This window comes from Octodon degus, unplaced genomic scaffold (assembly GCF_000260255.1).
Source record: "Octodon degus isolate 3935 unplaced genomic scaffold, OctDeg1.0 scaffold00028, whole genome shotgun sequence".
Lineage (NCBI taxonomy): Eukaryota > Metazoa > Chordata > Mammalia > Rodentia > Octodontidae > Octodon > Octodon degus.
Genome location: NW_004524604.1, coordinates 9,970,082 through 9,985,284, shown reverse-complemented (window position 1 = coordinate 9,985,284; position 15,203 = coordinate 9,970,082). Strand labels below are relative to the sequence as shown.

The following is a 15,203-nucleotide window of genomic DNA, read 5'->3' as shown; positions in this document are numbered from 1 at the left end:
TGCTATAAATTTCCATCATACAACTACTTTCATTGTGTCCCACCTTTTCTCATATGTTACATCTACATTTTATTTTAATTATAGATAGCTTAATTTGTTCTTTGACTTCATCTGTGACACACTGGTTGTTCAGGAGGGTGTTAATTTCCATGTGTTTATACTATTTTGCAGTTTCTCTTGCCATTAATTTTCAATTGGTCAGATAATACATATGGAATAATTTCAATTCTTTTGCAGTTGCTTAAGCATGTTCTATGGGATAATTTATGGTCTATTTTAGAGGATGTCCCATGTAGGGGTGAGAAGAATGTTTATTTTGATGTTGCTGGGTGGAACACTCTAGAAACATCTACTAAGTGTTCACAGGATTGGTTCAGTTCTGCTATTCTGTTGATTTTTTTGTCGGGCTGATCTCTTTCTGACAGTGGGTTATTAGGGTCTCCTGCTACAACTGTGGTACTGCTTATTTGATTTTTCATATCTGTTACATTTTTCTTATATGGCTGGGTGCTCCCATATTTGGTGCCTGTTTATGATGGTTATCTCTTCCTCTTGGTGTTTTCCTATATGTAGTGGCCTTCTTTATCTCTTTTTATCATTCTTTGAAGTTCACATTCTCTGCCAATACAATAGTAACACCTGCTTTTTTTCTAGGTTCCTACTGTGTTTGGTACGGTTTTCCATCAATGGACTTTCAGTCTATGAATTTGTTTTTGAATTGTGTGTTTCTTGTATACAGTATATTTTTGGATCTTGTTTCATGATCTACCCTGCCAGTCTTTTTCTGATTGGTGAACCTAGGCCATTTATATTGATGGTTGTAACTGATACATACTGGCTTGTCTTTGTGATGTTATTTTCTTTTTTTTCAAAATTTTATTGATAAACAGATAGCAATGAGAGTTTCAAATCAAATCGGAAGTACAGATTCAACAAATAACACACTGCATATATTCTTCTTAGTGGTTAATTGCTGTACAAAAATGTGGTTGTTGCCTGCCTTTCAGTGTCCTTCAGACTCAGTACCAGGGATGGAACCTGGAATCTTGCACTTGCCAGACAGGCACTTTTTTTTTTTTTTGAGGCACCGGGGATTGAACTCAGGCCCTTGAGCTTGCCAAGGAAGCGCTTATTCCACTGAGCCCTCTCCCCGGCCCCCTGTGATGTTATTTTCCCAATTGGTTCCCTACTTTTCTCTCTGTTTAACTGCTTTCCTTGCCTGGTGGGTTTTTTTTTTTTTTTTTAATTGTGTTCATTTTTATCCTGTCTAGAATATCTTTCAGTACTCTTTGTATGATTGATTTGGTGGTCATAAATTCCTTCAGTTGTCCTGTGTCATGGAGCTATCTTATTTCTCTATTAATTTTGAAAGATAGTTTTACCAGCTATATCAATCAGGGGTAGAAGTTGTTTTCTTTTAGGACCTGCCATATTTCACTCCAAGTTGTTCTTGACTTGAGGGTTTGTATTGAAACATCTGTCATTATTTTGATGAGCTTTACTTTATAGGTGACATTTCTCTTAACAGCTTTTATTATTTTGTTCTTGTGCTGAATTTTTGGGATCTTAATTATTATATGCCTCAAGTTAGATTTTTTTTTTTCATTGTGGCTAATTGGAGTTCTATATGCCTCACTTATTTTCTTTTTAAAAAAAAGACACATTTATTCAGCGTCATGATCAGACTATTACATTTAGCAATCAACAGCATGGGTGCAAAAAAAGGTCTACATTAAAACCCTTTGTTGGAATGCTTTATACTTTCCACAGAACAGAAACTAAAATAACCTGTTATACAATTAGTCACAAATACAGTCCTCGAGTTTTTTGCCCATACGCATGAGTATTGTCTAAAACATGTCTTCTTTGTAGCAGCTAGGCCCTGCCACCACTGTGCTTGGCTGAGTTCACAAATCTGTTGTAACCTGTAGCTTCCCTGTCACTTCTCTGGCTCTCCTCTCCTGCTAAGCTTTGTTTCCTGGAAGTGTTTAAAACCTTCTGCCACTGCCATAGCTACTGCTGCTGCTGGAGCCACCAAAGCCACCTTGATTTCGTGGTTTGGTAAAATATTGGCCTCCACCTCCATAGGGCCCAGAGCTTCTGCCTCCAAAGTTTCCTCCCTTCATGGGTCCAAAATTTGAAGACTGACTGTTGTAATTGCCAAATTCATTATAGCTTCCACCACCTCCATAATTGCTTCCATCATTACCAAATCCATTGTAGCCATCTCCACTGCCACCATATCCACCCCTACCACGGCTGCCACCAAAGCCACCTCGACCACTGAAGTTTCCTCCGCGACCGAAACTGTCATTGCCACCAAAACCTCCTCCACGACCACCACCAAAGTTTCCAGAACCACTTCGACCTCTTTGGCTAGATGAAGCACTAGCCATCTCCTGCTTGGACAGGGCTTTCCTCACTTCACAGTTGTGGCCGTTCACAGTGTGGTATTTTTGAATGACAATCTTATCCACAGAGTCATGGTCATCAAAGGTTACAAAAGCAAAGCCTCTCTTTTTTCCACTGCCTCGGTCAGTCATAATTTCAATCACTTCGATTTTTCCATATTGTTCAAAATAATCTCGTAGATGATGTTCTTCAGTATCTTCTTTAATGCCACCAACAAAGATCTTCTTCACCATTAAGTGGGCACCTGGTCTTTGAGAATCTTCTCTTGAGACACCTCTCTTTGGTTCCACACTCTTCCGTCCACTTTGTGTGGCCTTGCATTCATGGCTGCATCCACCTCCTCCACAGTGGCATAAGTGACAAACCCAAAACCCCTGGAACGCTTGGTGTTCGGGTCTCTCATTACCACGCAGTCTGTGAGTGTTCCCCATTGCTCAAAATGGCTCCTCAGACTCTCATCAGTTGTTTCAAAGCTCAGCCCTCCGATGAAGAGCTTCCGTAGTTGTTCGGGCTCCTTGGGAGACTCTGACTTAGACATGACGGCAGTCGGAAGAGAGCCTGATGATACTTCCTCCGCGGTGTCCACCAGCAGAAAGGGCCTCACTTATTTTCATTGCCCATGCTTGGGAAATTTTTTTTTTTTTTTTGCTAGTTTTTTAATTCTTTTTAAGATATCATCTGTATTGATGCCTACAAGTAATCTTGTTTTTGCATGTCTTATAGCTGATGAATAGTTACTTCCTGATCTTAGTTTTTTAAAGAGATTTTTCACTTCAGAATTCATAGCTATAATTCTGTCTTCAAGGTCTGTAAGTCTGTCTTTAGTTTCTTTTTTTTTTTCATATTTAGTACAGTATCTCACTACACAGATCAGATTTGCAGTGATTTTCCAGTTTTCAGCCTCCCTAGTACTGGAATTAAAGGCTTATGCCACCATGTCCAGTCTTAATCACTGTCTCAGTGCACCCCGGGGGTGGGGCTGGTACAGCATGCCAGGGATGTAACCCTGGTCCCTGTGTCTGCCTAAGCAGGTGCTTTAATCTGCTGAGCCAGCCCTATTTTCAGTTTCATTCAATCAGTTTTGTCAGCTTTCAGTGGAATTTTTAATTTCTTGAATATCTGCTTAAATCTACTTCATGTATTGTATTCCTTTCCTGTACTGATTAATCAGTTTCCATCCTTTTCCTCTCATCTATTTATCTGTCTCTATTTAGATGTGCTGAGTAATTCCCTTATTTATGTTGACATTTCTTTGTTTACCTGAGAGATTATTTCTGATCTGATTTCCTCTATAGTCTGATAGATCTGTTTACTTTGATTGCTATCACTTGAGAAATGTCAGGTGTTTCTTCCATTTTCCTCTATCTTCTTATCTCCTTGACTTGTTCTGGGAAGAATGAGATTATATCTTGCTTCTGTGTCTTCTCATTTTCTATTTCAAATTTTTTTTTTATTTTGTTTTCTGTGTTGACCCTTGTAAGTTTTTATAGTAGTTAGCTATATCACTAGTATCCAGTTCTCTTTAGGAAATGTCTGTTCCTCAGGGATGTCTTCTGTGTATAGGAAGTTCTTTGCTTGTGTCTTTTTCAAGATCCTACCTTCTTAATTAAGAGATGTTGACATCTGTTTGGTTCTGTCACCAGTGCTATGATGTTGGTCTGTGGTGAGGTTATGACTCTAGAGCTTCACAGTATTGGTACAGAAGAGAATAACTGATTACAATAGATATGGCATTCTGGATAAAGTAGTACAATTAGCAATAACTATAGCATCAAGCACAGGTCAGAAACTGATGAACTGTGGTAATCATTAATTTTGTTCCTTAAACCATAGGAGCAGAGTTTATAGTTATATAACAGAAGCAATCATAAGGTGGGAGCTTGTATTCAAAGTGTTTCCCCTTAGTAGCGTGATTTTTATTTACTATGTGGTGGGGAAATTTATGAAGAGTGTATAAAACAAAGATAACTCAAGAGAAAGTAGAAGTAAAACTGGAGGACAAAAGATGGTCATGCAGGCTTTGTAAAACTGGAGAAGAGGGCAGAAGAGAGAATAAAGGAGTAAATGAGATTATCTGAACTTGGTCTTTGGGCCTGAGGGATGGGATTAGTTTCCTGTGGCTAGAAAAGGGTAAATAGGGCAGCCCCACCTACCTGCTTCTATTCTGTGTATTTTTGTCCTAAACACAACACTGGTTCACCTAACTTACTACCTGTTGACTTATATTGTTAATGTTGCTCTGGACTTTTTCAGGCTGCTATTTCCACCTGCTCATCCTGTGTGCCCTAGTTGGGACCTTACTATGTTGCTGGTATTCCTACTGGTGCATGGTCCCACTGATGTAGAGAGGAAATGGTGATCTGGATTTTTCCTGGTTGGCTGGTAGCTGGGTCTAGTTGCTGGATTATTCTTGCTGGGCCAGTAGCCAGGGGGACACTGTATTTCAACAAGTAGCTTGCCAATCCAGGGAGATATGGCCATCAGTACAAATGGAATGTGTGATGTAAAGGAACAAAGAGCAAGTAGCTCAAATAAAGTTTCTACCTAGGTTCCCAGTCAGATCCTCTGTGTAAATCAGAGACCCAAGGGTACTGAAAGTGTGGAAGTACTGATTGTTATATACATTTATTGCAAATCAAATTCCCTAAGTAGGTCTGGATGAGATTATCTGAAGCTGTTATCTTGAAGCTGGTGAAAGCAGGCATAAGCCAAAAGAAAAGCCAAAAACTTCAGACTGTGGTTCTTCCAGAGATAAAGAAAGTATGTGACTCCAGTCACACATGGCCAGTAAATGGCCACCATGTTCAATTTTATCAGTTTTTTTTTTTTTTTTCCAGAACCAGGGATTGAACTCAGGCCCTTGCGCTTGCCAGGGAAGCACTTATTCCACTGAGCCATCTCCCCAGCCCCCAGGTTCAATTTTAAATTCAGGTGTTGTTAGGCACTTGGGCCCCTTTGTTACACCTCATTAAGGAATCTGAGTAGAAACTGTGCATGTCCAGCCATCCCTTGGTAGGATCCTGGTGGCTGAATGATAACCAAGTGAGCATCTAGAGCTGTCTGCTCATGAGGGGACCAGATTGGGTGGGAGATCTGTATCAGTCTTTCTAATTCAGCTAGTTGAGGTTTCTGGCTGGAGCCTCACAAGTTTGAATAGGATGCTGACAGAGGTCTCTTGCAGGCATCTGTTACACACGCACAGTGATGTTAAAGGAGTCAGATGCTTACAGATGAAGAGAATCATTAGAAACTGTGGGGAGGAACATTAGAGGGAATCAATGCCAGAGGGCAGTGAGCTGAAATACCTACAAATTTGAAGTTTAACAGCATGAGGACCCTTTTAGAGATCTTTTAAGGACCTTACTAATTTTAAGATTTTTGGAAGTTTCCAACTCAACCTGGCTAGAAGGATCTAACCTAGCACAACATGAGGTAGTTGAAGACCACAAGCACCTCCCTGAGCAGCAAAAGCATCATCTAATACTGTATAATGCAGTTATGTGAACTATGTAAGCAAGGACTCTATAAAGATTTCTGTTGAACTCTAATGGCCTAGGTGGTGGAAGGGATTCTATGGACAATTCAGGAAAGGTTAATAATCATGTATTCATTTCATATGGAGATGTACAATGAAATAGATGCTGTCTGAAGTGGTGACAACTCCTAGCCATGATCTTAATTCAGCGGAAACACCAAGTTTCCACTCGATACATAACCCTTAAAGTATGTATAAGAAAGTCCATAGCTATCTTCACAATCTGAGGAGTTATCCTTAAGGGACACACCAGTAATACAAAAAGGCCCTTCTTGTTAGTTTTATATTATGGCTTATATGCCAGCTAAGACCTTGGGATTTAGGAAGCAGTGCTTGATACTGAGCACAAGATACTAATTCACATGACTTTTAACTGAAAGTGATAAATGGGCATCACCATTGGAAGGCACTCTGAGGCTCTCAGGCAATTTTTAATCTTTTTTTTTTTTTTTTGCAGTACTGGGATTGAATTTGGGACCTTGCACTTGCCAGGCAGACGCTTATGCCTCTGAGTTATATCCTCAGCCTTCTCAGGCAATTCTTAGGAGGGCAGATTAATGGGGTTGATGGGCTGGATGGCTACACTTGATGGCCAGGACTTTCCAATAGTATCAATTCCTCCTTTGAAGAGAAAGGGATATTGGGTTGATATGCTTCCAGAAAATCACTCCCCAAAAGGTGAATAGGAGTTGTTGAATAGGAAGCAGTGACTTTCTGAAGTAGTGCCTAAATGGAAAGAAAAGTGCAGAAGCTAGGAAACATTCATAGGCTGGGGAGCACATGAAAGTGTATCAGAGTTAAGGATGGACAGAGTAGCCTCAGGTATCAGAGACCTGTCTAGTCTGTCCCCAATTTTAGTAATATCCTTGACTGACTTTAAGTGAATGAAATGTTGCCTGAATGTCCCTGAAGCACCTTTACTTTTGCTTGGAAGTGATGGTGAAGTAGCTTTATCAAAATTTGACTGAAGTCATCATTTGGATTTGAAATAAACAAAAACAGCTAATGTGCTTTTTACTGACACCCAAAGGCAGTTGGGGTGACCCTCTTTGTTATAAATGGGATGCCATTAATCTGGTAGTTTTTCCTACCACAGCAGCCTAAGGCTTGAGTGACTACATTACTTAACCTCTTCTAAGATTTTTGTTTGGTTAAAAGAGGCTTTTTCAGGGAGCACTATACTGCCCAAGCAAGATCATATTGTTTCTTTGATGCTGCTGAGGGCCACAAAGATAAAACAAGTTGAGAATCACAATTCCTTAATTCTTGCGTTTTGTGAAAAGGTTTGTTTAAATTCATCAAAGTAATTGAGGGCAGGTTCACCTTTCTTTGGGTTATGGTGCTGTTTGGCTTCTGGAAAATTAAAGGAATAGTTTTTAGTACACTACCTGCTTTTTTTGGGTACTTTATTAATCCATAGGTCACCACCTGCTAACAATCTTCAAGGAGGGTTTCTTCTTCAAAGAGCATCTATTTCATCTGTACATCTCCACAGCATGAGAGTAAGTTGATAAGGATCCAAATATTCAGGTTAGTTATGTGCTAAGTCAGACTAAATTAGTAGTGGTAATCCTAAGGCATATTTATTGCTTTTCTTTTAAGACAAAATATGTTATATGAGTTTTTTCTAAACTCAGTAGTGAGGTTTAATTGCAGTGTTGGAACTTTGTAATAAGTGGGTTTTGGTTTGTATTTGGTTACTTGTCTCTAAAAGGTTTAGTGAGATCACTAGGCTTAACTGTCATGTGAATTTCTTTGTGATAGGAATTTAAGAGTGTCAGTTTTGGGGTTTAGCAAACCACTGACTATGGCTATTTGTTCCAATTTAGTCCAAGGACTGTTGGCAATCTGTGCATTTCCATTTCCTGTAATTCAGATCTTAAAGGGCATAGTTAGGGGAGGGTCTAAATAACTGGAGAAAGGAGCAAAGATGTCAGGGGACAGTAGTGATGGAGAAAGGTAGAGGTGGTGGTAAGGAACAGATGGCAGGTGAGGAGAAATAGTTGCAGCAGCATTTGCCTTAGAAGTACAGATGGTTTTAACTTTGTTATTGCAAGTACTGGTTTCTTTTTATAATTTGTTAGGTTCAAAATTTAGTTTTAATTATTATTTTAAGAGAAGCATAAATATTCTTTGGTTCATTTAGAAGATTTGAAATATCCAAGAATGCTTCCTGATGCCTCTAAGAGGTTCAGTATTTATTTATTTATTTTTTTTTTTGGCAGAACCGGGGATTGAACTCAGGCCCTTGCGCTTGCCAGGCAAGCATTTATTCTACTGAGCGATATCTCTGGTTCCAAGGTTCACTATTTTATATTTTTCAATTGTTTATATAAACAGAAAAGTTTTAGAGTGAAAAGAACCCCATATTGGCAAGCCAAGTTTTAGATTATTCCAAATTACTGGCTCCAGAGACCTAACCAATGGTAGCTTTCTGAACTGTAATTTTTAGCGAAAGAAGCTGGAGTATCTGGAAGGTGACTAGCAGAGGGTTTGGAACCTGGCTTATGCATGTTGTAGTCACTCAATAAAGTGGGCAACTACAACAGCTGTGGGAGTCTTCACTGTTAACCATGTGGACTGAATCTTGACAACATGAGTGAAACTGTGCAATCCTAACTTAAAGTCTCCAAGGCTTTTTTATCTGCAGCACAGAAGGTCTGGATCCAGGAGGACTTAACTGATGTGCCTCAGTACCTCCACCACCAAGGAGATAACTGAGCTTAAGGGGGCACTAGCAGGTGTTGGTTTTTTAGTCCAGGATGATGCTGAGAAGACAGGGATGGTCACTTTGGACACCAAGGAATGTCAACAGAAAACTGGAAATATTTCAGGACAAAAAGGGAGGTTTTACTTGAAATAGGAAATACAGCCTTTGTTTAAAAAAAATACAAGTGTATTTTTAGTTCTGATTGGTTATTTAAATCTGATAGCAGGTCGTAGCCAATAATCAAGTCTGAGTGGCAAAAATGGAGCCTTTTCAGACTATCTTGGCAGTTGTAACAGAAATATGCAGGGACCATTAGGTTCAGTTTGTGGTTTTTCCAGGAATACAGTGTGTGAGCCCCCAGTCACCAAAGGACTACCAGATTCTACCTTGGATTTTGGTCCAGTAAGCTTCTTGCACCTCGTCTTAGAGATTCACATTTTATTACAGCTAGTATACTAGTTGGATAAGGCTATAGGAAACTGAGATATTCATACTCTGCCATCATATTACAAACTGTTACAACTTTTTTGGATGTTAATTTGGCAATATGTATTAGGGGCTCAAAAATGTGCAACTCTTACCCAGTGATTTTATCTCCTGGTTTGAAAACGGACTAACTGGGATAGCGGTTTTCAAACTTTTGCTTGCAATGTTTTACTTTAAAGTCTTTTATCTTAAAGCCTTATTAAATCAGACTGGGGGTGGTGTTTGTTTTCAAATATTCTTATCCAGCACACCTAGGTTGGGGCTTGAGAACCTGTACTTCTAATAGTTTTTTTTAGTGACAAAAGTCTTAAATCTAGGATCCCATTTGGAAGACCACTATAATAGGGTAAGTTTACTGAAACAAGTTGCCTTTTTTCCTTTGATGGTGACAGGGACTGATCTGGATTGTTAAGGATAGGACAGGCCAGAGCAGAGTGTAGGCAAGATAAAGCCAAGAGGACTTTGGTAACATTGATCATGAGGTGAATTCCTTATTACCTATTCTCATGCCCCTACAAATGCTTCTTATTATTCTTTTCAAGTCTAGAAAGTTATCTTTACATTGTTCAAAACCTACTTTCTGTAGGAACCTTTATCATATTAAGTTTATTTCACAGAATTCCCTTTCATTTCTGTGTGTTCACCAGCTTGCTCTAAGCTTCATTACTTCACTAATTTTGCACACTACTATGTTAGCATTAGGACTGGCATAAATAACAGAAATACCTAAACAGTTTAAATTAGATGGAAGTACATTTCACTGCCATATAAATAAACTAGAAATAAAATCAAGGGACAGAGTGAAGGTTGTAACATCACCAGGGACCTAATCTCTTTCTGTCTCATTATTCAGCTGTCTGACTTTCATTTCCAAGGTCATCTTATGCTTAAATATGGATGCCAGAATGCCAGCTATTTCAGTCCTCTTTATGCTTGCATCCTATTTGGCAAGACTGACACGATATAAGGCATTTCTTCTCTCTTGAAAACACTTGCCCAGAACTTACAGTTATTTCAAAGTAAGAAAAAAAAGTTTAAATAACAAGGTGAAACTTCCTAAGTTATACACATAATTTTCTGCTAATATTTAATCCACTATCATACAGCTATACTTAACCCCAAGACAAGGTGGAAACTGCGGTCTTTATTTGAACAATTGTGTACTTAACTAAAATTAATTACTTAAGAAGGGTAAAATAGATATCTGGAGACAACTATAAGTTTCTACTACAGTTCCCTATAGCCTACTGTGTGTACAGCAAATCATGATTACAAAAATACACATCAGATCACATTACAACCTTTTGTAAGATCTTTCAGTAGAATCCCATGAAATGTAACTAAATCTGCTCTCCTAGCTGTGGCTTCTGAGGTCCTATGGGATCTGGCACTTGATCACCTTTCCTACTCTTGATTGCTATTGAGGGCTACAAAGACTTTCCTTCTGTTACTTGAGCACAAGCTAATCCTTGCCTTAGAGAATAAGTCAGTGATGGTGAACGTTCTTGAGACATAGCCAAACTGTAACCCCAAATCCACTTTTTACTGAAAAGTGCCAACACTAAATACTGAGGTTTTAGGTTAGAAAAAGTAAATTATCCACTGCTCTGGTAATTGGGTAACTGGGCAGAGAGGGCTTTGTGTGCCTGCTGTGGCACCTGTGCCAAGGTTTGTCACCACTGGACTAAGGCATCCTTCGGCCTGGAAATGTCTCTGCGTGGCTGATTTGTCATTCAGGACTTTTAGGCTTTCTGGCTCTAAAGCAGATCTACATTTTCTCCTGCTTCTTGGTTTTCATTATTGCTTATACTGTTTGGTATTTTGGGGCCTGATTCAAAGACATGTCTCTAATGACTGGCCCATGCAGCATAGATTATATGAATTCCTGAAGTGACCAGGTTTGATGTTGAGTACACAGCTTAAAGACAGCCCTGTACTAACTGACAAGCACATACCTCAGTGTAACAGAAGCCAGCTATATGACCCAGCTTTTTATTTGAGTATAGATCAGGGGATGGGAAAAGAACAGACATTTTTCCCCTTGCTTTTCTTCAGATACTCAATAGCTACTAGTATTTTCTTCAAGCTTGCTCTATGTACTTTGGTTAGTAATTAAATATGTTCCTTTCCAAACCTTCCTGCTGTAAGCTTCTAAATGTTTCACACAAGATATGTTGAAGTTAATATAACATGTCAGAATTTAACAACCCTAACTGGTTTCCCTGAACATAAACTGTTTTCTATAGCAGCAGAATGGAATACAATTAGAGACAGTGTACGACTCGACATAGCAGTAACCTCTTTTTTAAAATAAACTATGTTTCAAAGGACAAAGAGTACCTCAAATCAACCAAATTCAATCTTCTTACTTGAGAAAGAAGACGAATGGTGCCTTAAGAACACTCCAGCCTACATATGCTAATCTCACTGCCAGTCACTTTTCTAGGAAAGAATAACTGCAGTAGAGTGCTTTCTATTTCCTGCAGAATGTGAGAAACTCTTTGTTAGTCAAAATGCTCTGAGATGATAATTTTGTATGCGCTATTTTGATTAAAGGAGTCCACCTCCGACATCCACAATTGTCATCAAATTTTAACAAGATCCGATTATACCTCAAAGAGTACTTGGTATCTTCTAGGGCTGTATTAAAAACAATACATTTTAATGTCCTTTGGATCAGGGAAAAAAAATGGAACTTTTACATTAATGTGCTATAATCTGCAATTTTGTAAGCAATATAACAAACTTCAAAAAGTGTCATGTTCTGGGTAGTCACCCAGGTGTTTGGGGTTACTAAGAGAGCAAATCCTTCCACCAATCATATCAACCCTACTCTCATCTATTTTTTTTTTGTTTCACATACTTCCTCAAAGAGTACCTTTGAAAGAGTCCTATTAAAAGAAGTTTGAAGAGCTCCTGAAACAGATCACATTTTAGGATTTTCCCTTCCAATTCAGATTATAACCAGGATCTCAAAGTGCCTCATGGATGCATATTTTGTAACATCAATAATTATTCTGCAGGAGCATAAATAGAAAAAAAAATGATAGGAGTTTGTGCTTATCTGTTGGGGTTACTGCCACAGCATAGAACTTGGGTTGTTGTTTCAAAATTTTAGATATGAACTTTACTTACAGTGTTTCACTTTGCTTTCTTACTCCAAAAAGGACTGAATGTCAATTTGATTTGAACTCGATTTGTAATACACGCATTTTTTCCTAGAAGAAGAGGCTTCAAAATATAAACTAACTTTGACGTTTTACTATTAATAGTGTTAAAACAGCTTTGCCACCCCTTAGCTATTGGTAATACCTATAATTATGCAAAAAGTTAATTTTTAATAAGATTGTACTAAAATGTTATTGACACATAGCTTTTCAGTACTATATTTCTGTATAGTTAATGTTTTTAATGGAGACTGAAGACTAAAGAATAAAAAAATAATATAAGTATCAGACAAAAATTTTGAAATAAAGTACCCAGGGATATTCATGCTCAATTATATCACAAATTTAACCAGTTTGTATGGTTTTAAATATTGCTAAGTCTAATAGGATCTTCTTGTAGCACATGTGCATATAATAAAAAATAATTTTATAATCCCCATTTAACATTTTTAAAGGATCATAATGCTTTGCCACCTTAGAAGGTTAACACAAATTTTGTAAGACCTAGAATAGCAATAAACAGTTAAAAGTGAATTATTCAGTACCATACACAAGAGTTTTAAAAACCTAAGAGGAGTTACCTTATTCTCAATGCTGAAAGTAAAACAAAAAGAATCAACGGCATTAAAAAAACAAAACAAACAAACAAACAAAAAAAAACTACAGAGATTCATTATGGCTATTTTAGTAGAAACTGAACATAATATTCCAAACAAGGCTTCCCACTGGTAGTCCCACAATTATGCAAGTATTAAATAGTTGTTTTGGATAAGAACCTCTGATACTGAAGCACCTCACCTTATCTGTGATCCCATAGGAAAAAAGAAGCAAATTTTGTTAGTTTTTAAAAATCTTTTAGACCAATTTCTGGCACTCACACACACATACCACAGAAAACTTATAACTTGCTTTTGTAGTAAACCTATATAGTCTATGTTAACCTTTAAAATACTCCAGGTGTAGGTTGAGTAATATTAAATAAAGAATAGCCAAACACTACATCCTTAGTTCTGCCTTCATTACCAAATCCCGTCCTGAAAGGTGCAATTCAGTGCCACACAGCGGCCACAGAGGGCAGTGTGTACCGACGTAAAGGCGAGATAGAGGCGCAACTCCCTTCCTCAACAGCGGAGCAGCTACAGAGTCTTTCTCTGCCCAGGCTGCTGAGTCTTGCCAAGTTGTGCAGGTGAAGCTGGGATACAGATCCTTATTTCTTCGAGGAGGTACTGGAAAGATGCTGATGGTTATGATGCTGATAACCCTAGCATGGTGCAGACACAACCCGAACAGAAGAAAATATGGCTAAGTAGCATCATCAGAAATCCTACTGTCCATGTGATTTATTATAAAAAGAGTAAGACAAAATCTTAAATGCTCAAAGAATGACTAAGAAGTTACATAGGGCTACAGAATTTCAGAGGTTATTGTATTACAGTAAATGAACCAATAAGGATTTATGCACTACTTGAAATGTTCACCTAACGTCCTATTACCTTAGTACATAGTGAAATATAAATACGTTTTAAATGATTAATATTATCAATTAGGAATTTAGCATATTTGTCCAAAACGTAATCCGTCCAGGCAAAATTATGCTTCACTTTTTAATAAAACGAATTTTTAAAAGTGTTAATGTAAGGTAAGAAAAACACCATTTGTCACTGTACAAATATTAAGATAGTGATAAACTACTCACGTCAACGTTAATGCAAAGCTTTAACGTCCTCCTTAGTATAAAGAGAGGATATCTGCTAACATTACAAGTAATCAGACATGCTATTTGCAAAGAAATCAGCGAGGAGAAAAAAGGAAGTCCTCCGCTGGGCGGTGGTTCGTCCTTCCCCAGGAATAAAAGGATTTATTCGAGTTTCAGAAGCAACTTTGTATCCCAATCTAAACGACTGGAAATTTCATCTGAAGAACACCTTCCTGAAATGTAAACTGACCAGTGTGTTTCAGTGCTTCGTGCACTGGTAAGCCGACTCTTCTGTTCCGTGCAACACACTGGAATCTGGTGGGCGGAGGGGCGCAGGGTCCTAGGGAGGGCGCAGGGGCCGCTGGCTGGGTCGGCGAGCCCGGAGCCCGGAGCCCGGAGCCCGGAGCCCGCAGTGGTGCCGCAGCCTGTGCGGCCGCAGCAGGTGGGACTGGGCCGCCGGCGGCGCCCGGGCTCTTCCATAAGCTCCGCGACGTCTCCAGCGGAGCTTTTGTGGATTGCGTGGAATTACTTTTCACTATTAGGTTTGGAGAAGCCTTGGCCTTCGCCGCACTGACCTGTGCCCACAACTTTGCAAAGCCGAGTGCGGAATCCTCCGGGGAAGCGCGAAGGCAGCGGCCTCACAGGGCCCCCGCCGTCCCCGGCTCCGTCCCCTTCCCCGCCAGGCGCGCCGGGCTGGAAGGAGCTAGCCAGCAGGGAGTGAGGCGCCGCCACACAAAGGGGCGCGTCGGGGCGCCGGCCTCGCCCGCAGGGGGCGCTTACCTTTGAGGACCGCGCACAGCTGCTCCAGGGCCATATTCGCGACCGCGGGTGTTTCGGAGGGGCCGAGGCAGCTCAGGGCGCGGCGCAGCAGCTGTCCCGCTCCGTCCCCATGGTGGCCCCGGCCACCCCGCGGCCCGCCATGGCCGCGCCCCGCGGCGGGCTTCCTCGCAGCACACTCGCCCCGACGGCCACCAACTCCCGCTCGGCGGCGCTGCGTCCCATCGACTGTCAGGGAGCCGAGGGGGCGCCGACGCGCAGCGGAACTCGCGAGCCTCTCGGCTCCGTGCCGGGCGCAAGCTTCGCTAAAGTGATGCGCGCGAGGCGCCTCAGCTCATTTAAGCAGGGAGCGCGAGCGCCGCGTGCCGGCCGCGCCGCCGTGCGCATGTGCGTGCCCCGCCCCGCCTCCCGCGCCCCGCC

At 40.2% G+C, this 15,203-nt stretch overlaps 1 protein-coding gene across 3 annotated transcripts in view; it reads right to left on the bottom strand.

The window, feature by feature from the left end:
• The window catches only part of Neto2 (neuropilin and tolloid like 2), a 71,498-nt gene extending 56,587 nt beyond the window's left edge, over nt 1–14,911 (bottom strand). For all 3 annotated transcript variants that reach the window (XM_023713059.1, XM_023713060.1, XM_004629194.2), the window contains exon 1: nt 14,787–14,911. In XM_023713059.1, coding sequence (XP_023568827.1) covers nt 14,787–14,820 — 34 coding nt within the window. In that variant the 5' untranslated portion in view covers nt 14,821–14,911. The remainder of the gene's footprint in view (nt 1–14,786) is intronic.
• Between the last annotated feature and the right edge of the window lie 292 nt (nt 14,912–15,203).